Here is a 23,574-nt window from a genome sequence, read left to right as displayed (position 1 = left end):
TGCACTGCAGGCAACCAAGTGCTTCTGCTTCCCGCGATGAAAGGACTTTTCTGTCATTTTCTGTCACTGAACATTCTGTCTGACCCCCGCCCCCATGAGATCGACACGGCTCCTGGGGGGCAGGACACCGCCCTCCTGAGAATCACGGAGCCGAACGAGGCGCAGCGGCTGAAGCGCGGGCCACGGTGAGGCCAGGCAGCCGGCCGAGGACGTCCCGCTTAAGGAGACAGTGACACGACGACAGGGGCGCCTCTGACGGCGGAGCCAGCGCCGAGGCTTCGCACCGGAGAGTCAGCCCGCCCACACCTTCCGCACAGGCCGCCTGGCGACATCTTCGCTTTATTTTGGTAAAATAGCGTTTTCTTCACGTTTACGACTTACAGAGTGGGATCCTTACCTTCCTCCCATTCTCAGGTTTTACAACGAGAGCTCTTAGATTTTTCTACAGAAAGTATTTGTCCGTTTCTACCTCATTTAGCAGCTTAGGGTGGACTCAATCCGGGAGACTTGCCAAGTCTAACAGACACGTCTGACGAAAGCCACAAAGGAGGGCTCGTGGGAACAGACGACGCCCGGGTCCCAGCACCCAGCCGTGGGGAGACCCCTCTGCACCTGCAGCGGGGACGAGGCCTCAGACCTTTGGAAAGTTCTGAGGAGGCAGGAGAGCATTTCTCCCCAGATGTGAGGTGGCTTCCGGTGCCCACGCTGGGCGGAGCTGGAAGAGCACAGAGATGGCGACCCGAGACCCACGACCACAACTTCCATCAATCACTGCGCTGCCGGGTGATGCTCCCCAGGTCACAGAGCTTCGGGGTCACACGGCCCAGCGGGCCCCGGGGTCAGTACGCCGCGTCGAGGTGCTTCCCGATGGTGTTCAGCTGGATGTTGGATGCTCCCTCGTATATTGTACCTTAAACAAAGGGACCGGAGTGAGGACTCGGCTGCGTGTGCGGAAGGCACAGCTCTGCGGACAGACCTGCACCTGCTCCAGGCTCTGCTCCGCGCCAGCGCCCCGCGCCCCGAGCATGCGGCCTGCGGAGGCGGCTGTGCCTGTGGGACGATGGCCCTCTGCCTGGGAGTGGGATTCCGATTCCAGAATCCGCATCACACAGGCGAGGCTTTCGTCCCTGAGCCGGCAGCGCAGAAGCCCGAGGGCCCTCTGGACCGCGGCCTGCAGGGCGGCTTCTGCCCTCCGCCTGGACAGAGCCTCGGATGCTCAGGCTCGTAGGCAGGGAGCTTCTGAAATTGTGACTCACACTTCAAAGAACAGACGAAACAAACCCCAAATGCTAACGTTTTTAGTAAAAGAAAAATTAAGGCAGATTTTTAAAAATCCTCACCCAAGGATGTTTTTTCATTGATCTTCAGGGAGAGGGAAGGGGGGCGGTGGGGAGAAACATCGATCAGTTGTCTCCCATATGTGCCCCCACCCAGGATCCAACCTGTGACCTGGGCGTGTGCCCTGCCCGGGACCTGGACCCCAACCTTCTGGTGACAGGACGACGCTCCGACCCACTGAGCACCGGCCAGGGCAGGACAGAGTGTGCTGTGCTTTTACTAAAAGGTCTGCCAAGGCATTTAGAAAGGCAATTTGATGTTTTTAAAAGAACCTATAAATCCAGTTCTTGAAGGAAGAGGTGGGAAGCCCCGCCAGAGGAGAGGCAGCCCCCGGCGCAGGCACACACACTGCCGCTGTGACCACACACCGATGGCGGCGGTGGCAGGGCGAGCGGACGGGAGCAGCCTTACCGATCTTGGCGTCTCGGAAGTACTTTTCCACCGGGCAGTTCCTGGTGTAGCCCACGCCTCCCATCCAGTCGATGCATCTGCTGGTCGTCAGCCCCGCCACCTGCCAAACACAGCAGAGGCCCCTGTGTGACGGCACCACCTGCGCACCCACTCCCGTGCCGCGAGGGTGGCGGGCAGAGCTGACATGGGGTCTGGGAGGTGGAGGCAGGAGCTGACTGGGGACGAAGGGTTCAATGACTACGTGAGGCTACGGAAGGAGGACAAACTGCTGAGGCTCGGAACAGCAGCCCCGAACCTGGCCGCGGTCTCAGGCCACGTCTGTATAACATGGAACATGTCTGTGTAACATGGAGCTCATCTGTGTAACACGGAACATGTCTGTGTAACATAGAGCTCATCTGTGTAACACGGTACACATCTGTGTAACGGAACACGTCTGCGTAACACAGAGCTCGTCTGTGTGAACAGAGAGCACACACACGGGCAGCCCCTTTTGGGTGTTTCCATTTCCCATCATCTCCATGGCATTCACTCGCCCCGACGTGGAACCATGGGGGCGACGCCAGCACTCGGACGGACGAGGCTGACTGGGGGTTTACAAGGGTCCTCCCACCTGAATTGGGCGCATGGCTTCTACGCGGGACCCTGGGAACACTCGGGACCTCACAGAATGAAGGCCCTTTCCTTCGGAAGCGCCTGTGTTTTTATTATTTTTTGAATCATTAGCAGCAGCAGCAGCACCTCACCTCGGACGCGTAGTACTTGGCCATGGCCGCCTCCTTGATGAACGGCTTCCCCGCCTCCACCAGCCGCGCTGCGTTGTAGGTCAGCAGCCGCGCCGCCTCCAGCTGGGTGGCCACCTGGGCCACCTGGTGCCGCAGCCCCTGGACAGGAGGCCAAGTCAGAGAAGGCGCCCAAGCCCGCCGATGGGGGACAGAGACTCAGACATCCCCCAAGGAGCCCACACTCATTTTGTAACAATACTTCACATCCTGCCGCCTGCACGGCACGTGTTGCTTAAGAAGTTTTCCAAGTTCATGTAATTCTGTGTCACTGTCAAGGTTGAAAAAATTAATGATCACCAAGTTAACTTTAAAAATTTGAATTATATTTAATAATTATTTTCAACCTTTTTTATGTTCAAGTGGAGGTTAAACAAAATTCCAAAAGAGCAAAATTTTGAATATGCATTTTCATTGCCTGAATTAAGAAAATTTTCATTCTCATCTAGTTGCTCGAGCTTGCGGTCTAGAGGAGAGAATGATGTTAGCTCAGGCAGAGCAAAACCAATTGCTCTACTGAGAGTAAAGCTTTTAAAAATGACCAACTTGAATCCAGGCCTCACACAGACATAAAACTAATAAGCTGCTTTTCATGATCAAACTTCTAAGTTTTCTTTTAATCACCCCGAGAAGCATCTTTAGAAATGTCACCCCTGGCCCTTCCTCCTCCCCCACGTCCATGTCCGCCACTTCCTGTGTGCAGAGGGACCACGCCTCCCTCCCCCACCCCGCGTCTGTCCCTCTGCTGCTGGCTGGTGTGGCTGCTCTGAGAAAGTCCACGAGGACAGAAGCTGGGACAACAGATCCTGTAATTCTGATGCCACCCCGCATGGCCCTGGGAACTCGGTCTCTGTGCAGAGGATGGCGGTGGTCACATGACTGTGGGGACCCTGGGAACTCGGTCTCTGTGCAGAGGATGGCGGTGGTCAATGCCTGCGGGGATCCGGCCAGGCCTGCTGTGCTCCCACTTTGCAGACCTCGACCTGACTGCGCACCCCCAACCCGGGGCCTCTGTACGCGTGCAGTGCGTGTGCTGGCATGATGCCTGGCCAGCACCCCGAGAGACGCAGCAGGCCGGAGCGGGGAAGGAAGAGCGGCACGGAGCCCGAGCTCACGGGGATCGCGCAGACCGCGCGGTGGTCCCTGTGCGTCACTGCCGATGAGCTGGGTGAGCTCCGTCAGCTGCCCTCCAGCCGCCAACCTGCTGAGACCTGCTGAGGGCGGGTCCCAGCCCCTCCCCTGGCAGCCGGGAGCTCTGAGAGCCAGGCCACTGGGCCAGGCCAGTGCCACCCCACGCTGGACGGAGGGCACCTCTGGCGCTTTCTGTGCCGAGTGCACCCGTGGAAGGGGCGGGGCAGACCGAGCGAGTCTCCGGAGGACCCTGCGCGGCTCCGGCCTCACTGTCCCTCACTGAACACTGCCGGCCTCCACCACGCCGGCGCCTTCCCGCCGGAGGACGGGCCTCATCTCTACCCGACAGAGGTGGCCGTCGGGGCGCAGAGCGGGCAGGGCCTTGCCTCAGGACTAAAGCCAGTAACACAGAGGACCAGGACTTGAGCCCGGGAGTGACTGCAGGCCCCGTGTGCGGAGCTTAGGAAGCTGTGCGGAGCCACCTCCAAGGCTCTCCCCAGACATCCGGTCCCCTCCCTCTCCCACTGGGATCCGAGGGCCCCCACGGCTTTGCGCCCCCTCTTCAATAGCGGGAAGGCAGGCGAGTCCAGCACAGGGAAAGATGCCAAGGATTATATACCTGAAAGTCAAATAATCTTTTGCCAAACTGCATCCTTTCTTTAATATATGGAACAGTGTAGTCAAAACATCCTTGAGCCAATCCCAGCATCTGAGGGAAAAAAAATCAGAATTTCTTATTTTGTTACAGAGCCCGAACCTGGGCAGGGGCCAGTGTGGCTGAGCCGGGCGTCAGACTCCCGCCCAGGGCGAGTGCAGAGCCGGAGTCGAGAACTCACGGAGCAGGTGGGAACGCCGCCCGCTCACACCCTGAGGACCGCCCAGGCCGTGGGGCCAGCCCCGCTGCAGTTCCTCCTTGCTAACCACGCTCCGCACTGACTGAACGGTCCCAGCTTAGAAATGGTCCCTGAATTCAATGTTACATCATCATGAAGTCACATCTAACCATGGCACGCCATGCAGGCTCAGAAAGAGGGAAAGAGAATCGGCAGGTTAAGCTTTGGGGGAAATGCCCACAAACTTCAATATTTCATTCGAACTCGTCACCTGTCCTCTAGCTGTTTATTTTGAACTTTCTGGAGAACAGAATATCGTGCTAAAAACTAAAGGACAAAAACAAAGGAGCAGAACTCCAACAGAACAAAGGGAAGTGCAGCCGGCACTCTGGCTCTGAGCTCAGATGGTGCCCTTTCACCCTGGAATGGAAGTTGTTTCACCTTAGAATAGAGCAGTGGTTCCCAAACTTATTTGGCCTACCGCCCCCTTTCCAGAAAAAACATTACTCAGCCCCTGGAAATTAATTTTTTAAAAATTTTAATAGTAGTTACTCATCGCCCCCAAATGCACCTGTGGCCATCACCGCCCCCCTGGATCGCTGCAGCGCCCACCGGGGGGCGGTAGCGCCCACTTTGGGAATCACTGGAATAGAGTTTTCTATTGGCGTGAAAACTGAAATAGTCGGCAGTCCACTAAAACCGGCCTCCCTCTGAAATGCTTTCACTGTAAACCCTGAAAGTCTAAGTGCTCTGCGGCTGCAGAGGGCCGAGGACGGGCACCTTCAGACCCGCTGCCTGGGCCTCGGTCCCTACGAGGCGCCCGCCGCTCCCTGACCTTGGCTTCTGGTCAGGCTGTAAGGCCACCTGAGCAACAGCCGCCCGCCCGCCGCGCTCTGCGCCAGAGCGTCTACGTTGGCTCCATGTCTGATGGAGCTCAACCGCAGAAACCCTTCAAGAAGAACAGAGAAGCCAGTGTTATCTACTTCTGTGGGAGGCAAGCGTTACGATTTAAGAATATTCTGTTAGCAAACCTAGCAGCCGTGAAGAAAATCTCCAGTCATACCACAACATTTTAGCAATCCAACAGCTATAGTCTGTGTAACATCCTCAAAATCTAAAAGCTCTTCTGTTTGTGAATTCCGGATATTCACTGACTAAAAGTAAATACATATATCCTACAAAAATGATGTAATTTATAAAACCAAAGGCTTTACTCCTTTTCTTAATCTAAGAAATAACTGATACCACTTAAGAGAAACATGTGCTATGCACGACAAAGGGCAAATATGATAAATGACTGGACAGTCCTCACACCACATATCTGTTCAATGCAGCCCTAGTATTTCAAGCGTCTCACACACAAATCCCCTGAATTTCACATGCAAAACCAAGAACAAACATTTCATTATCTATTGATTAGAGACTTGTACTACATAGTTCAAAATCATTTCTTCTTAAATTAGAATGTTCTTACAGAATGGATTTCATGCGTTAAAGACTTGATTTAAAATAAAATACTGCCTCTATCACACAGCCTGGACGTCATCGATGCAGGTATCCGGCAAACGCTCATGTTCCGAAAGCAGGAAGCCGCCACCTGAGCCCTCTGTTGGTTCTCAGGACATCACCCATGGGGAGCCCAGAGCCCTGCGGGCCTGGAGGGAGGGCGCCCCCTTGTGTCCGCACGCTTCCCCTCCTTGCTGGCTGCACTGCATTTCCCCTTCCTGCTGTTCGTGGACCTGCCCCCGGGAGAGAGCGTGCCTGGGCACAACGCCACCCACCTGAGCAGCGATTCCTATTCTCCCTTCGTTGAGGCTCCCTATGGCGTACTTGTAGCCGTGGCCCACCTGCCCCAGGACATTGGCTTCTGGAACCTGGAAAAAAAACAATTATTTCTCAATTTAATTCAACATAATTCATTTTGATTATATGTATGTGTGTGTGTGTGCGTGTGCAAGTGCGTGTGTGTGTGTTTTAAATGTTGCTCTAGCTCAGTGGTCAGCCAACTCATTAGTCAACAGAGCCAAATATCAACAGTACAATGATTGAAATTTCTTTTGAGCCAAATTTTTTAAACTTAAACTATATAGGTAGGTACACTGTTATTTACTTAATTAGGGTACTCCTAAGGCTTAGGAAGAGCCACACTCAAGGGGCCAAAGAGCCGCATGTGGCTCGCAAGCTGCAGTTTGCCGACCACGGCCCTAGCTGTTTTGGCTCAATGGATAGAGCATCGGCCTGCGGACCAAAGGGTCCCGGGTTCGATTCCTGGTCAGGGCATGTGCCCAGGTTGCGGACTCGGTCCCCAGTGGGGCGCGTGCAGGAGGCAGCCGATCCATGATTCTCTCTCATCATTGATGTTTCTATCTCTCCCTCTCCCTTCCTCTTTGAAATCAATAAAAATATATTTAAAAAATGTTTTTGTTGGTTTCAGAGAGAGGAAGGGAGAGGGATAGAGGAACAGAAACATTAACAATGAGAGTCATTGATTGGCTGCCTCCTGACACCCCGCTTTGGGCCTGTGCCCTGACCGGGAATCGAACCGTGACCTCCCGGTTCATGGGTCAATGCTCAACCGCTGAGCCTCGCCGGCCCGGCTGATTTTTTACTTTTAATGCACATCGACTGCAACGCGTGTGCCGTGACCCAGCACAGTGCTCGGCCCCAGCTGTGTCCCGCGGTGAATGGCTCCCGGCACGGCTCTGGGAGAGACGGCCCCGGCCCAGAACCCGCCGGCATCTGCTGGCGACGAATGCGTCCAGAGGCAGGAGTCGCTCACGGCTCCTCAACAGCACGAAGGAACGAGGCGTCCCCAGCTCCTGTCCGCATGGCCCAGTGTGAGCGACACGGGGAGTCGCAGGAAACACGGACTCCCTGCGGCCACTCGGGCGGGAACCGTCCCGTGAAGACTGTCACCCAGGAGAATGCATGTGTGTGCACGTGCGTGTGCGCCTAGAGAGGAGGGAAGGGGGAGGTGACCATGTTCACGCATCACTTTCAAAAAGCTGCACCAGAAGCAGCAAAAGATGCACTGGCTTCAGGATAAGGACAGCGAAGAGAAACGGGCAGATGGAGAAAGAGAAGAGAAAGCAGGAAGAAGGAAGGCAGCGAGGAGGCCCCGACACCTGCGGGCCAGTCCCTCTCTCTAAAGTCGACCCTCACGGCCTCTCTCTCTAAAGTCGACCTTCACGGCCTCTCTCTCTCTAAGGTCCACCCTCACGGCCTCTCTCTCTCTAAGGTCCACCCTCACGGCCTCTCTCTCTCTAAAGTCCACCCTCACGGCCTCTCTCTCTCTAAGGTCCACCCTCACGGCCTCTCTCTCTCTAAAGTCCACCCTCACGGCCTCTCTCTCTCTAAGGTCCACCCTCACGGCCTCTCTCTCTCTAAAGTCCACCCTCACGGCCTCTCTCTCTCTAAGGTCCACCCTCACGGCCTCTCTCTCTCTAAAGTCCACCCTCACGGCCTCTCTCTCTCTAAGGTCCACCCTCACGGCCTCTCTCTCTCTAAAGTCCACCCTCACGGCCTCTCTCTCTCTAAGGTCCACCCTCACGGCCTCTCTCTCTCTAAAGTCCACCCTCACGGCCTCCCTCTCTCTAAGGTCCACCCTCACGGCCTCTCTCTCTAAGGTCCACCCTCACGGCCTCCCTCTCTCTAAGGTCCACCCTCACGGCCTCTCTCTCTCTCTAAAGTCCACCCTCACGGCCTCTCTCTCTCTCTAAGGTCCACCCTCACGGCCTCTCTCTCTCTAAAGTCCACCCTCACGGCCTCTCTCTCTCTAAGGTCCACCCTCACGGCCTCTCTCTCCCTCTAAAGTCCACCCTCACGGCCTCTCTCTCTCTAAAGTCCACCCTCACGGCCTCCCTCTCTCTAAAGTCCACCCTCACGGCCTCTCTCTCCCTCTAAAGTCCACCCTCACGGCCTCTCTCTCTCTAAAGTCCACCCTCACGGCCTCTCTCTCTCTAAAGTCCACCCTCACGGCCTCTCTCCCTCTAAAGTCCACCCTCATGGCCTCCCTCCCTCTAAAGTCCACCCTCACGGCCTCTCCCTCCCTCTAAAGTCCACCCTCACGGCCTCTCTCTCTCTCTAAAGTCCACCCTCACGGCCTCTCTCTCTCTAAAGTCCACCCTCACGGCCTCTCTCTCTCTAAAGTCCACCCTCACGGCCTCTCTCTCTCTCTAAAGTCCACCCTCACGGCCTCTCTCTCCCTCTAAAGTCCACCCTCACGGCCTCTCTCTCTCTCTAAAGTCCACCCTCACGGCCTCTCTCTCCCTCTAAAGTCCACCCTCACGGCCTCTCTCTCTCTAAAGTCCACCCTCACGGCCTCCCTCTCTCTAAAGTCCACCCTCACGGCCTCTCTCTCCCTCTAAAGTCCACCCTCACGGCCTCTCTCTCCCTCTAAAGTCCACCCTCACGGCCTCTCTCTCTCTCTAAAGTCCACCCTCACGGCCTCTCTCTCTCTCTAAAGTCCACCCTCACGGCCTCTCTCTCTCTCTAAAGTCCACCCTCACGGCCTCTCTCTCCCTCTAAAGTCCACCCTCACGGCCTCTCTCTCCCTCTAAAGTCCACCCTCACGGCCTCTCTCTCTCTAAAGTCCACCCTCACGGCCTCCCTCTCTCTAAAGTCCACCCTCACGGCCTCTCTCTCCCTCTAAAGTCCACCCTCACGGCCTCTCTCTCCCTCTAAAGTCCACCCTCACGGCCTCTCTCTCTCTAAAGTCCACCCTCACGGCCTCTCTCCCTCTAAAGTCCACCCTCACGGCCTCTCTCTCTCTCTAAAGTCCACCCTCACGGCCTCTCTCTCCCTCTAAAGTCCACCCTCACGGCCTCTCTCTCTCTAAAGTCCACCCTCACGGCCTCTCTCTCTCTAAAGTCCACCCTCACGCCTCTCTCTCTAAAGTCCACCCTCACGGCCTCTCTCTCTCTAAAGTCCACCCTCACGGCCTCTCTCTCTCTAAGGTCCACCCTCACGGCCTCTCTCTCTCTCTAAAGTCCACCCTCACGGCCTCCCTCTCTCTAAAGTCCACCCTCACAGCCTCTCTCTCTCTAAAGTCCACCCTCACGGCCTCTCTCTCTCTAAAGTCCACCCTCACGCCTCTCTCTCTAAAGTCCACCCTCACGGCCTCTCTCTCTCTCTAAAGTCCACCCTCACGGCCTCTCTCCCTCTAAAGTCCACCCTCACGGCCTCTCTCTCTCTAAAGTCCACCCTCACGGCCTCTCTCTCTCTAAAGTCCACCCTCACGGCCTCTCTCTCTCTCTAAAGTCCACCCTCACGGCCTCTCTCTCTAAAGTCCACCCTCACGGCCTCTCTCTCTAAAGTCCACCCTCACGGCCTCCCTCCCTCTAAAGTCCACCCTCACGGCCTCTCTCTCTAAAGTCCACCCTCACGGCCTCTCTCTCTAAAGTCCACCCTCACGGCCTCTCTCTCTCTCTAAAGTCCACCCTCACGGCCTCTCTCTCTCTAAAGTCCACCCTCACGGCCTCTCTCTCTAAAGTCCACCCTCACGCCTCTCTCTCTAAAGTCCACCCTCACGGCCTCTCTCTCTCTAAAGTCCACCCTCATGGCCTCTCCCTCTAAAGTCCACCCTCACGCCTCTCTCTCTCTAAAGTCCACCCTCACGGCCTCTCTCTCTCTAAAGTCCACCCTCACGGCCTCTCTCTCTAAAGTCCACCCTCACAGCCCCTCTTTCTAAGGTCCACCCTCACGGCCTCCCTCTTTCTAAAGTCCACCCTCACGGCCTCTCTCTCTCTAAAGTCCACCCTCACGGCCTCTCTCTCTAAAGTCCACCCTCACAGCCCCTCTTTCTAAAGTCCACCCTCACGGCCTCCCTCTCTCTAAAGTCCGACCCTCATTTAAAAAGACTCAACTCAGAACTGAGGGCGCTGCCTGGTGCTTCCCATCTCCCTGAGCAACACCCCCACCTGGTGGCCTGCGCTGCACCCACACAGGCTCCTGCCTGAGCCTGGCCACAGCATCTCGCGTGTAAACGGGTCAATTCCTGACTCTGAGGAGCTGCCGGGCACCAGGCTCCCTCTGGCCTAACCCTCGGGGAGCACAGCGATCATGGCCCGAGCACGTCCTCGTCCTAGCCCACCGTCCCGCGGTCGCCGCCTCCCCGCACCCGCGGTCCGTGCAGACCTGGCTCACGCACGCCCGCGCGCCGGAGCTCCGACACCCACCTTGACATCCTCGAGGGTGAGCGGGCAGGTGGACGAGGCCCTGATGCCCAGCTTGTTCTCGGGTTTCCCCACGTGAAAGCCCTCCGTGTCCCGGTCGACCACGAAGCAGGTGATGCCTCGGTACCCCTAGGGGAGGGGGGTGTGAGCACCCGGCTGATTAGATCCCTCCTTCCCACCGTTCAGGTAAACAGAACCCAGAAGGGACCTTTAGCGAGAGAGCCGCCGGGGCTGGCACTGCAGCACTTGGGCGACACGGAGGAGCAGAGGGCCCGGACTCGGACTCACTCGCTCGCCCTCCTCCTTCCTCAGAACCCAGTGGGGTTTTTACATGGTCCAGTTACAGAACCACATGATCATGGGGACTCCACGTTTCATACTCCATTTCATTAAAAACTTCAAAGTCTTAAAACTTAATTCAATTGCCGAAACCGGTTTGGCTCAGTGGATGGAGCGTCAGCCTGCGGACTGAAGGGTCCCGGGTTCGATTCCGGTCGGGGGCATGTACGTGGGTTGCGGGCACACCCCCAGTGGGAGATGTGCAGGAGGCAGCTGATCAATGTCTCTCTCTCATCGATGTTTCTGACTCTCTGTCTCTCTCCCTTCCTCTCTGTGAGGGATCAATAAAATATATTTTTAAAAAAACCTAAATGTACTAACCAGGTACCTGGGTTCCTCATCGTTAAGTAGGGAATGAGAAATGAAACGACACTGACGATGGCCGCCCCGCAGGACGCACACCTGCACAGCACCAGGAGGCTGGGCTGCGAGGGAGGAGGGCGCCAACCCTGTCGGTGCCGAGGAGGGAGACTCCAGGACAAGGCCTGGGGGACCTGGACGCGGGACGGAGAGAAAGAGGACAGACGGGGTGCGGGAACTGACCGCGCCCGGGTCCGCGTTCGCCATCACCAGGAAGAGCTCCGCCTCCCGGGCGCTGCTGATCCACATCTTGGACCCGTTGAGGACGTAGTGGCCCCCCTTCTTCTCGGCTCTGGTCTTCAGGGCGAACGAGTCGCTGCCGGCCCCGGCCTCCGACAGGCAGAAGCTCCCCACCTGCGGGGCACGCGCGCCAGTCGCTGTCACACTCCGCACGACACGCTCTGGGCAGCAAACACCTGCTCAGCCGAGGCCACGCTCACAACCTGTGCCTCCCGGGCGAAGACGCGCCCGGCAGCAGTGTCTCCCCGACCCCGTCTCAGGCAGGCTGGGGCCCAGCACACACGTCCCATGCTGAGTTTAAGTGAATCGGCTCCTCCAGGAGAAGGACAGCGCGATGGCGTGAGCCCTCCAACGAGGGCGTCACAAAATATCATCGAGTCAAAGAGTAACTCCACTGTCACAGGACTGTTCTCTCAGTTTCCAAGTGGCAAGCGGCAGGCAGAGTGTGTTTAGCGGCGTGAATGCACTGGGGCCTTTGTGGGGCCCGCTCTCCGCCCGGAGCAGCCAATCCCCACACAGCACGTCCTCCCAGACACTGAGCACAGAAAGCCCCGCCCTGCCCCCCGTGGCCCTCACCTTGGCCGTGGCCAGCTGGCTCAGGTAGGCTGCCTTCTGCTCCTCCGTCCCGTGCTTCCGCACCAGCCCGTTAACCACCGTGTTCTGGATGTCGCAGATCAGCGCCACGGACGCGTCCACCTTGGCCAGCTCCTCCACCACCAGGACGAGGGAGAAGAAGGAAGCCCCGGTCCCTCCGTACTTGGCGCTGATGTCCACGGCCATGAACTGCGGGAGAGCAGGGCGGGAGAGCAGGGCGGCGCTTTACAAGTCAAAGGTAAGCTGTGGCCACGCCCCTTCTCAATCCTGTATTTCGCATGAATGCCTCACTGTATTTACGTATATGACACAGACCACACAAATCTGAAACGGGTGACATAACCAAACACTACGCTACCTGCTTCCATTTGTGACCTAAAGAGCAAAGCACAGGGAAGACGCTGTGAAGACCAGGGAAGAACGCGAGAAGCCTGCCATGAACAACCCCGACGACCTTCCCCGCTCAGGCCTGCAGGTGGCGGCCCCTTCCCCCTGGTGTCACTGTGAGGACACTGAAGGGGGACCTGCTCGTGGGAACGTCTGCTCGCACTCAGCACCCCCTCCCCAGCCAGGAGCTGCCCTGACTCCTCAACCCTCCAGGGCCGCTCCTCTGAGCCACTGCAGCAAACCCCCACGGTAGTGGACACAGCTGGCGGCGTTTCCTGGAACAGCTGGACCTGCGGCCGGGCTTCCCAGGACCCGCAGCCGCTCAGCAGTTCGGCCGGGACCAAGAACCCCAGCTCCCTGGGTGCAAGTCCTCGTTCCAGGAAGAGGAGGTGGTGCATGTAATTCACCACCTGGTGCGGGAAACAGTGGCCGGCGAGCCCCCTTCCTCTCCGACACTCTGGCCCCTCCACTGCCGTCTGGTGGTGGCTGTTCTGTTTGTTTGAAGCTGGGGGACACGTAGCTGGGCTGAAGGGACAGCCACAAAGGGAGATGGAAGTGGTCGGAGAAGCGGAGACGGGCTCGGGAGGAAGCAGCGAGGGCGGGGCCTGAGGCCGAGGCGGTAGCTCCCTGCAGAGCTCAGATGCTCTGGTCACAGACCCTACATCATCTAAAAGCAGGCCAGCCTTTTAACCCGGAAGGCGTTTGCAGGGATGGAAATGGAAGACATGCACATGTACCCCTTGTTGAAACAGTCCTTGTATGACTGACTTCTCCATTTTTGCATTTTCATCCATGGTCGAGACCAAAGGAGCAACTTGTTCCCGGGCAAATTTTTTAACTGTAGGAAAAAAAAATACCCTAAGTCTTTATTGCTATGACGTGCATTACTTTTTTCAAAAAGAATTTTAAGTGAGTGTCAAACAATTCCATTCACAAACGCAGGTACACAGATCCGCCTGCGTGCCCGGACCTCAGCCCGACCCGGCCAGGGCAGCGGCCCGCTCACCTGCGCTCTGGATCATCAGCTCCTCATCAGAGAGCATCTGCAGGGGGGCGCCGGGGAGCACGCCGCCTGCTGGGCTGAGCAGAGCCTCGGAGTGGGAGGCCCGGAGGGCACGGAGGGCACGGGGAGGGCTCTTCCAAGCAGGCAGGCAGGTTGGGAAGTTTCGTCTAATCTGTAAAAACAGTCCCCGTTGAGTAAGGAGGCCACAGGCACACGTGTACACACATACACACACCACACACATGTACACGCATATGCACACACGTGCGCACGCACATACACACACGGTAGGAGAAGTGTCAGAACATCAACTTCTTGTTCACGGTCATGGGAACAAAAGCAAACACTGGCTTCGGGGATATAACTCCTTTGCCAGCAACGAGCTGCTCCGAATGAACACATTTCCCAGATGATTAACTTTTACCAGCAAGGAAAGAGAACTTTCTAGATGGAGCTCATGCTTAAGTCCACGGCCTGTTTTGTTTCTTCGGCTTCTCACTGGGGGAGGAGCACAGCACAGAAAGGGTGAAGAAAAGGTGCTCTGGATCAACCGAAGGACCTGTGTGCGGCCATGTGAGCATAACCAATGGACACAGACACTGCGGGGAGGGGAGGCCAGGGGATTGTCAAGGGTGGGGAAAAAGGAGACATATGTAATGCTCTTTGTAATACTTTAGGCAATAAAACAATTAAAAAAAAAAAAAGATGCTCTGGCCCGGCGGTGTGGCTCTGGTGAGCATCCGCCTAGGAACCAGGAGGTCAGGGTTCGATTCAGGTCCGGGCACAGGCCCGGGTTGCAGGCTCGATCCCCAGTGGGGGGCGTGCAGGAGGCAGCCGATCCGTGGTTCTCTCTCATCACTGGTGTTTCTATCTCTCTCCCCACCTCCTTTCCTCTCTGAAATCAATAGAAACTTTTTTTTAAAGAGAAAAGCAGCTCTGGAGTCAGAGCACTGCCTCGAACCCTCGCACCTCATATCCAACAAGGCCGTGACCTTGGACAAGTGGTATCTGACCTCCGTTAGCACCTCCATCCTGGTCCCTCCCTGTAAAGTGTGGAGAGTCCGCTCGGAGTCCTGAGGACGAGGAGAGAAGCCATGGAAAGGGCCCAGCGAGGACCCACCAGAGAAGGCTCCGTGGACGGAGATGGCTTTCTGCCAGGACCGCGGGGTCCGTGGCGGTCAGTCGTCATGACAGGCGCCGTCCAGCGGTGACTGACCTCGGGGACCTGCCAGGCTAGGGCACTCCCTGTCGCTGTGTCCATTCAACTCAGCAATGGAGTTGCTACAATTTCATTGAAAAAAGAGGCCATCCCATTTTAAAGGCTTATTACACCTTGTCACTGTTCTTTTGCGGCATTTTAGTAAAGGAGACAAGGAATCAGTCATTTCCTGAGCCTGAGAACATGCCCAGGAAGGGCAGCTGGCACAGAAGTGCACATATGATGTGATTCTATCCATGAAAACCCAGAGGGAGGGAGGGAGGCGGCTGCTGGGGCGGGGGAAAGGAGAGGCGGGGGCGGGGGGGGCGGGGGGAGAGGAGGAGAGGGAGGAATTGTGAAGGGCGCAGGGATGCCTCAGTGAGGAACCTCTCCCAGCCTCTCTGGGTGATGGGCGGGCCCACAACTCTGTCAATGGGCTGAAAATCACTGTATCCTTCACTTAAAGTGACTGAGCTTCATGGTAGGGAAGCTACTCGGGAATAAAGCTGTTTAGAAAGAAACCCGTGCTTCCCTTTAGTCCCTAACAAGGAAGAGGCTGCCTCGGCCCTGGCACCTGCTCGCTGGGCGTCCAGAGGGGAGGCGAGCGCTGGCAGCTTCCCAGCAGCTGCTGATCGCACAGGGCAGGCGCCGTGGGGAGGGCCAAGCAGCGCGGGGGCAACAGCAGCGCCTGCGTCACGGCCACTCCCTCCTGCGGGTTCTGGTGACACCTGCGGAGCTGCTGACACACAGAGAACTGAAGGAGCGCCGGCTGTTCCCTGCCGCCGGCCCATCGCCGCGGGGCTGTGCTGCGCATTCCACTCCGATTTAACTGGGACAGAAATGCTGGCCACACAGAAGGAAGACGAGTGTTTTCATTCCTCTGCTCCATTTCGCTTTGTTTTGAAATGAGGAGGCAGGTAGTTTAGGGCAAAGTCGCATGGAGCGCCTCTCGTTCAGAGACAGAGGTGGGACATGAACATCTGGGCCAGAAAGGAGGAGGGACAGTGCAGGGGGCAAGTGCTCACTGGAGAGGCAGGGGCTGTATGCTGAGCGAGCGGAATCCATTCTTTAAAAAAATGTTTTCATTGATTTCAGAGAGGAAGGGAGAGAGAAACATCAGAGACGAGAGAGAATCCTGGGTCGGCTGCCTCCTGCACGCCCCACAATGGGGATCGAGTCTGCAACCTGGGCCTGTGCCCTGAATGGGAATCGAACCCTGACCTGGTTCCTAGGTCAACACTCAACCCCTGAGCCACGCCGCTGGGCTCGATGGTGACTTTCGAGAGCCCCTGCCCTGCGTGGTGGCCGCAGCCGCTGCAGCTCGGGGCCGCCATCCCATGCTTGTCCATGGAGCACCCACAGCACCTCCTCACAGTCTCTGTGCAGAGCAGCAGGGCTCCTGAGTGGAACTGGGGTTTTACGCCTCGCCCAGCCCTTTCCAGAGCTTCCGTCCCAACTGTTTTCTATCAATCACCAGAGCGGTTGCTCTTAAACGCACCGGTGACCAAACCTGGGGTCTGGGGTCTGGGGACGCCTGTGGGCGGAACCGAAGTCCAGGGACTTGGATGGGTTAAAATCACACCTTCACCTCCCGCCCTCTCGCGGAAACGTGTTTTCCCTTCTGAGCGTAGGCCACTGAAAGGGCGAGGGCTAGGTTGCCCCAGGGTAGGGGCTAGCGCAGTTCTTTCTCCTCCCCTTACTCCAACCCCCACTATATAACCGGTCTTCAGGCGGGGTTCGCTCGCTCAGCCACTTGGTTTGCCTTGGTGTCGGTGAGCCTGGTGGATGGGGAGCCCAAGCTAGCTTGAAATACAGATTCTTATGCTTTTGCATCGAATTGGCTTCCTGATGTGGTTTCTTGGGAATCTTGAAATCTGGGCGGGTGAAGAGTGAGCTGTGACGGTCGCCAGGAGACAGGACAGATGCTTCCACATCACAGAGCAGTGGTCCCCAGACCCTGAGACTTTGTTGGGGCTCGTTACTACTTCACAGTCATGGCAGTTACTCAACTGCTGCCGGGTCTTATTTCAGAAGCACCGGTTGTTATATTACAATTTAAAATATTTTAATAACTTCATCGCAATTTATTTCCTCTGTAAGCCTACATATCTATGCATTCTGAAACATGTTGAGAAAAGGCCTATATGCTCTGCTGCACTGCCGTATGCCTCTCACCACGGCACAGAAACGGTGAAGATCCCCTGACGGCCGAATGTTCTGGTACATCTTTAGCTAAAGTCATTAACTTTGGCCAAAGTTAGCCACAACCTTCTCCTTGCGGTCAGCACAAGGCCTGTTTACAGCACGAGAGGCAAAGGCAGACCCAGGAGCAAAGGGGTGCTGACCCCAAGGGAGAGCACCTACACTTCCCCCAGGAAATGTCCTGCTCCTGCACGAGGATGCTTCCCCTGGAGCCAGCTCTCACGGCTTCTCACCAAGTGCGGCTCCTGGCTCCTCCCTGCGGACAGGGGTGTGCGTGTGCGTGTGTGCGCGTGACTTTGACTGGGCTTTATACCCCCGCCCCCCCCACCCCCCGAGAGCTTCCAAAGCCCCCCGCTGGACGCCTGGGGAAGCAGAGCAGGTTTCAGGCCCCCCGCCCTGTGGTGGCTTCTCGCCCGCCCGCGCACATCTGGCCATCTGGCCTGGCCAGTCCTCAGGCAGCCGACTTCTTTGTTTGTGGGTGAGATAAACTCCCCTTCTGCCCCCTTCGCCGCCTCCTGCCCCAGCCGCTATCTTTCCTGTCCAATGCCCCCCCCCCCCGCCCCCGTGGTCTCTGTCCGGGGGTTTAGTTGCACAAATGGCACAGCTGGCTCTTTGCTCTGTTTCCCAGGCCCGGGCGGTTAAGCTGCGCATTCTCTGGTTCGGCAGCAGCGGCCGTAACCTTCTGTTCTCAGGTGTCCTGGGCTGGCGAGGTTATGGTCTTGTGATTCACCAGCTGCTGCAAGCGGCCCAAAGGGTTGGGTCTTGCTCAGTTTGCTTGTCTCAGTTGCCCTTCCACGTGCCCAGGGATCTCCCCAGCTTTCACTACCTGCCTGGCTGGCCCGAAAGCAAGTCGATAAGAGACAGATTAGCGGGAGAAAACAAATGACAGTTTAATGGCACGTCCACACCCTGTACACAAGGCAGAGCCTCGGGAACACCGAGTACCTCGCCAACACGGCAGGAGCCGGCACCTGAAACACCAGAAGGAAGATGTGGGGGTGGAGCGCCAGCTATGGGCGTGGCCGGGCGAAGCGCAGGACACAGCTCAGGCGGTCACCTGCTCGGATTTCTATGCGTTTATCTGAGCCAAACTGAGGACAACTGCCAGGAAGCAAAATCTCAACGGAGTGAGAAAACGCTCGGGGAAAATGGCCATTTACCACTTATTTACAAGTCAGCATCAAAGGGGAACACGTATGGTTACACGAAATCACCTGTTGATAGGTGAGGGGGCGGGAGAAAGCAAGGAACCTGAGGGACTGAATGAAAAGTAAAGCGATAGACACAGGCTTGTGTTAACACAGGCGGGTAGAAGGTAGCGCACAGTTAACAGAAGGGCTCTGGTGGGAGATTGTGCCCTGAGGGATCTGGGAAAAGGAAATGACCCTCACATTCCAAAGACATGTTACCTTAGGGCAGCGGTTCTCAGCCTGTGGGTCGAGACCCCTTTGGCGGTCCAACGACCCTTTCACTGGGGTCACCTAAGACCATCCTGCATATCAGATATTTACATGACGATTCATCACAGTAGCAACATTACAGTTATGAAGTAGCAACGAAGATAATTTTATGGTTGGGTCACCACAGCATGAGGAACTGTATTTAAAGGGTCGCGGCGTTAGGAAGGTTGAGAACCTCTGCTCTAGATGCAAAGAGACGACAGGCAGGCTCAGTGAAGGTGAAGACTGACCCGGTCAAGAAAGATGCGGCCTCGGACACGCCTGCCCCCGCGACTGCCTGTTAGTGAACAGGCTTTCACTGCAGACCATCGGGCTCCTGCAGGTCTGCGGGTGAGAGGCCGCCCAGCAGCCTCCCCAGAGCTCGCCCGTGGCCCCGTCCTCACCGTCAGAGCGCAGGCCTTCTCCAGCCACAGCGAGGCAGGCCTGGCCCGGTGAGGGAACCGCCCTCAGACTCCGTGCAAACACAAACGACCTTCACAAGGTTGTCTTCTACTTGGTTTTCAGAACGTCTCCCAGGTCTGCTGTTTACTCCAATCACTCAGCCTAAAATAACTCTTATGCCACAGAAGCATATTGGGGTGCAAAGGTTGCTCCCCTTCACCAGTCAATACTTTGTTTCTGAAATGTCTTTCTCCCGACCCCCTCCAGTGTGGCCATTCACTTGCAATGACAATCACGTATTCACACCATAGATTCCTTCCTCAGCTCATTAACACCCTCAGAGGCTCTTCCTCTCCTGGGAGCCGTGCCGCTGTCCCCTTCCCTCGCCCATAAACACTCCTGGTCTGGGACCTGCTGGCCTTTCTGCCCGAATCAGTGCTTCTGGCACAGCTATTCTTTCGCATCTCAAATGCTTGGTGCTTCTCACTGTAGCCTTTTATTGTTAAGCTAACAAAATGGAAAAATAACCCAAAACCTGATGAATAGCTTTTGACCTACATTATCCACACCTGTGCACTCTATCTGTGTAACACAATCTGAAAGAAGAATTCTATGTCAAAGGGCAACATGAATTCCAAATTCTAATAAAATTTCCCAAATTGTCTTTTGCAGCAGTTAAACATTCTAAGTCCCCCTGGTAAACGTTTAAGGTGCCTGTATTCTGACAAGGAGGAAATTCTGAGATGTTCTGTATTCAATTACAGGGGCCTGACTGGCTCCATGGTTGAGCGACGACCTAGGAACCAGGAGGTCAGGGTTCAATTCCCGTTCAGGGTGCAGGCCTGGTGGCAGCTCCATCCCCCGTGGGGGGCGTGCAGGAGGCGGCCAATCCATGGTTCTCTCTCATCATGGGTGTTTCTATCTCCCTCTCCCTCTCCCTTCCGCTATGAAATCAATAAAAATAGATTTAAAACAAATAAGTAAAGGAAGACTCAGCGTTCAGTTGTGGAAGGTGAAATGTTCGTTTTCCAGAGCAGAGACCCTGAGAGGAAGGGGAGAGAATCTAGGGCAGCCAGAGATCTTTGTTGTTGGTCTCCTGGGAACCAGAGAGAAAGGAGGGTGGCAACACCATTCTGAATGCCAGTGTCTAGGTGAGGGAAAGGCTCAGCCCAGGGCTGTGGGCGTTGCGCTACAGGGACAAGCACAGGCCTAACCGCTTACAGCGACAGCCACTGCCACCTGAATGCGTCCCATCCTCGCAGCCTATCCCCAAAGCTCTCCTGCTGATGGTTTCTCAGAGCGCACGCCTCCCTCCCCGCTTGGCTGACACACCTTGGCCCCGACTCCCCACCCCTCTGCTGACTTACCCCGGCCTAAGCCACTCCTCTAAGCACATCTGTCCACACATTTGTTCAGCACTGGCAAGCCTCCTACTGTCCTGTCACGCATTTAACACATCTGCCCCGCCTCCCCATTGAAACTGTAACTTCCCTGAGGCCAAGGACCCTGCTATAAGCTATGGCCTGGGCCCCGCAGGCGGATCAGAACTCTTCATCAGAACTCTTCGGGGAGCAGACATGGCCGCCCAGGAGTTGGTGGGGATGGCTTCTGCCCGTACCACCAGCTGGTGTTTACTAAGTATTTACAACGTGCCAAGAGCTGTTCTAAGCCCGGACATCCCCTCTCCCTTACTGTCTGTTCTCCCCACTGTGGAGAGCAGAGCACGGAAGGACGAGTGGGCATGTCCTGGGGGGCGGGGGGCAGGGAGGATGCAAACCCAAGAGGAGTGACCCGAGTCCACGTTTATCACACGGACAGTTTCTGCTTTGCCCCAGGCTCTCTCTCAGCCCCGATGCCAAATAACTGGCGAACGAGTGCTGATGGCTGTGCATGGCAGGGCACCAAGCCAGACCCACATGCATCTGGCAGCTGGAGGGGCTGGCCGTCCCGGGCATGATGAAGCGAACAGAAACTGCCTGAAGTGTTCTGAAACCACCTGCTGGCGAGGTCCGGCTGGCGAGGTCCGTTCAGGCAGATGGGGTTGTTTAAACCAAATGAACAGGGGAGTTCCAATCGCCAGAACAGGAAGATCCGAGGCGGCGGCGTGGGCTGGGACCAGCCCCACTTCGTGCCCGAGGGCTGAACGCCGCCTCCCAGTCCCCGTGGAAAGTAAGTCCTGACCTGACACCGGCTCCTGGCCTCACGGGGAGTGGCAGGGCGGGTGTCAAATGCGGTCCCTGCATTGTAAAGGCCCTCTCCAGGCGACTCTCCATGCATCCCTGGTTCGGGACCGAAACAGCCTGATCTGGCACTCTCCAGCCTCCATGCACGTGCGGTGACAAGTCAACTGTCACAGCCATGACGCTGCACCTCCCAGGCTCAGACCTTCCAGGGTCCCCACCGCCCAGAGAACAAAGCCCCAAATTCCTCAGGATGCCCCAGCCCCTCCTCGCTTCAGGACTCCCCCACTTCTTTCCCGGCCTGAGACCCACACCCAGCTCCAGAGCCCCGGCTCCCCCGGATGGCCCTGGAGCCTCTCCCTGCTCCGAGCCACAGGCAGGGGTGGACCCCACAGCATCGGTGCCACAGCTGGATGAGGTGAGGCTGGTTGGGTACAGTTCTGATCTTTCCACCATCAGATAAACTTTTTATTTAATTTTTAAAAATACGCTTTCATTGATTTCAGAGAGAGGAAGGGAGAGGAAGAGAGAGTAACACTGATGAGAAACATTGATCGGCTGCCTCCTGCCCGCCCCCTGCTGGAGACAGAGTCTGCAACCCGGGCCTGTGTCCTGACCGGGAATGGAACCGGCATCCTCCTGGCGCAGGGGGCTCACCCAGCCAACTGAGCCAAACCCCGCCCGCCGGGCAAAAGAGAACCGTCTTCGAGGTCAGTGTTGGGGTCTTTATTATTATATCTGCCACAGTACCCAGTGCCTCCTACTTGGCAAGAATGACAGTTACCTCTGTGCGGGCACTATTCTCAGTGCCTCACCTGCACATATAAATCCATCTAATCTTCACAACAACCCTGTGGGCACAGGTTCTCTAATCCCATCATTTTATGCACCAGGAAGCCGACACCCAGAGGTGAAGAAACATGTCCAAGGTGACACACTAGGAAGGGACGGAGCCGGGCTCAAACCCAAGCCACTGGCCCCCATTCTTGTCCACTCGCCAGAGCCCGCACCCCATCGGTGCAAATGCGTAAAGAACGAGAGAGGGCGATACGCTGCCACGAAACCCACAATCCAAGCACAACGCGTCCGTGGCCCCTCTCAGGAAGGTGAGGGCAGCGTCCGCTCCGCGGGAGCCCTGCTGCCCCTGTCCTCGCTGAGGGGCTCTGAGCACCCCCCTTACTCTCAGGGGAAGTTCAACCACCTTCCAGGACGCGGGCGAGAGCTAAGGCTGCAGCGAGAAGAGAACGGGCCGCCCGCGCCTGTGCGGCTCCAGGAAGATTGGCCCCAACACCCACGTCCAGCTGTGAAACCGGCGGTTCTGCTCCACCACTGACAGCAATTACAGAGCCGCGTTACCCACAATCTAACCGCGCTTCTTTGCCACAATTTGCTAACATTGTCTGACTAATTCTCTGAACACCCTAAATATCAAATAACTGCAATTATCCCCCATGAAACAAAGAGCCCTGCCTCCAGGCGGCGGCGGAAGAACTTTCAACTCATCCAAGCGAACAAGAGAAAATAGGAAACGTGAACAGCCGCTGTCAGCGGGCCCCGGGGCCCTGCACGAGCGGCAGCGGATGCAAATGTGGGGGCTCTGGGCAGCTGGGCAGGGGGCAGGGGGCGAGGGCAGAGGGCGCCTGATGTAAAAGGCCAGGCGCGAGCGGTGGGAGAGTCACCAGGTGTGTGGGTCCCGCGAGCAGAACCGGGCGCCACAGGTGGGCGCCCCGGGGGCGGGGTTTCCGCTCCAGCCCGGGCGGCGGGCGAGGCGAGCCCATCCGGAGGATGCTCGGACCCCGGCCGCGGGAGGAGGACCAGAGGGCGCTCACCGTGACCCGGGGGTCTGACCGACCAGCCCCGAGGGGCCCGTCTAATGCGGGGCAGGAGCGCGGCCGGGGCGCAGGGAAGCTCCGCTCGGAAGGAGACCATCTTCCTTTCTGCAGGGGCGGGAGGAGAGGTTGACAATACCTTGGGGGAAGGGGCACCGGGGAGGGGCCATCTCCGCGCAGTGTCCCCGCAGGGACGACTCCGGGCCGGGCCCACAGCCCGCAAGGACACCGCGCACCGGCGGCCCTCGACGCCACGCAGGGAGCCGGCTCCGCCGAGGAGCGCCCGGCCCCCCGGCCCGCTCCCCCCGCTGCCGCTGCCCGCCGCCTTACGGGACCCGGGCCGGGCCGGAGGGGCGCGGGCGCGGCCGGCCGCGGAGGGAAGGTCTGACACTGACCCGCGGAGTGGCGGGCGCCCCGGTCCCGTTAGAGGACTCTGCCGCGGGGTCCCAGGTCGCCCCCGACTCTCAGCACGGTGCCCCCGGCGCCCCCTCACCCCGCGGGGCACTCACCAGCGCGCCGCCGCGCAGCAGCCGGACCGCCGCGACCTCCATCGGAACCGCAGGCCCGGGCGTCGCACGCCTGCGAATTCCTCAAAACTCCCGGCCGCTCGCCAGCGCCCCGAGGCCACAGGGCAGGCCTGCCCCGCCCCGCCCCTCCGCCCCGCCCACCGCGCTCCGGTCCCGCCCCTGGCCACGCCCCTCCGACTACGGAACCCCGAGAGGGACAATTCTCC

General features: G+C 57.4%; 1 protein-coding gene across 2 annotated transcripts; it reads right to left on the bottom strand.

Moving 5' to 3' along the window:
• Nucleotides 1-323: 323 nt before the first annotated feature.
• ACADSB (acyl-CoA dehydrogenase short/branched chain) lies at nucleotides 324-23,472 on the bottom strand. Of its 2 annotated transcripts, XM_070432046.1 has the most exons (11): nucleotides 23,351-23,470; nucleotides 13,595-13,763; nucleotides 13,326-13,426; nucleotides 12,184-12,390; nucleotides 11,551-11,721; nucleotides 10,672-10,797; nucleotides 6,277-6,369; nucleotides 4,282-4,371; nucleotides 2,496-2,633; nucleotides 1,750-1,849; nucleotides 324-910 (listed from the first exon to the last, which is right to left on the bottom strand). In XM_070432046.1, the coding sequence occupies exons 1-11, from the start codon at nucleotides 23,390-23,392 to the stop codon at nucleotides 840-842; spliced, it is 1,308 nt and encodes a 435-aa protein (XP_070288147.1). In that variant the 5' UTR covers nucleotides 23,393-23,470; the 3' UTR covers nucleotides 324-839. The 2 variants fall into 2 exon arrangements, with proteins under 2 accessions (XP_070288147.1, XP_070288148.1); XM_070432047.1 differs by lacking the exon at nucleotides 4,282-4,371 and having other exon boundaries at nucleotides 23,351-23,472.
• Between the last annotated feature and the right edge of the window lie 102 nt (nucleotides 23,473-23,574).

This window comes from Myotis yumanensis, unplaced genomic scaffold (genome assembly GCF_028538775.1).
Source record: "Myotis yumanensis isolate MYYU_CA2020_CCGP unplaced genomic scaffold, mMyoYum1.0.hap1 SCAF_13, whole genome shotgun sequence".
NCBI classification, from domain to species: domain Eukaryota; kingdom Metazoa; phylum Chordata; class Mammalia; order Chiroptera; family Vespertilionidae; genus Myotis; species Myotis yumanensis.
This window is presented reverse-complemented; position numbering and strand designations above follow the sequence as displayed.

Bases quoted from the DNA above. Each gene is read 5' to 3' on its own strand.
- ACADSB (XM_070432046.1), bottom strand. From the start codon at position 23,392: ATGGAGGTCGCGGCGGTCCGGCTGCTGCGCGGCGGCGCGCTG. The intron at 11,722-12,183 runs GTGAGGGCCACG...CGTGCCCCGCAG, and splicing joins GCCAGCTGGCCACGGCCAAG to GTGGGGAGCTTCTGCCTGTC. The intron at 6,370-10,671 runs GTGGGTGTCGGA...TTTTTTTTCCAG, and splicing joins TCACCCTCGAGGATGTCAAG to GTTCCAGAAGCCAATGTCCT.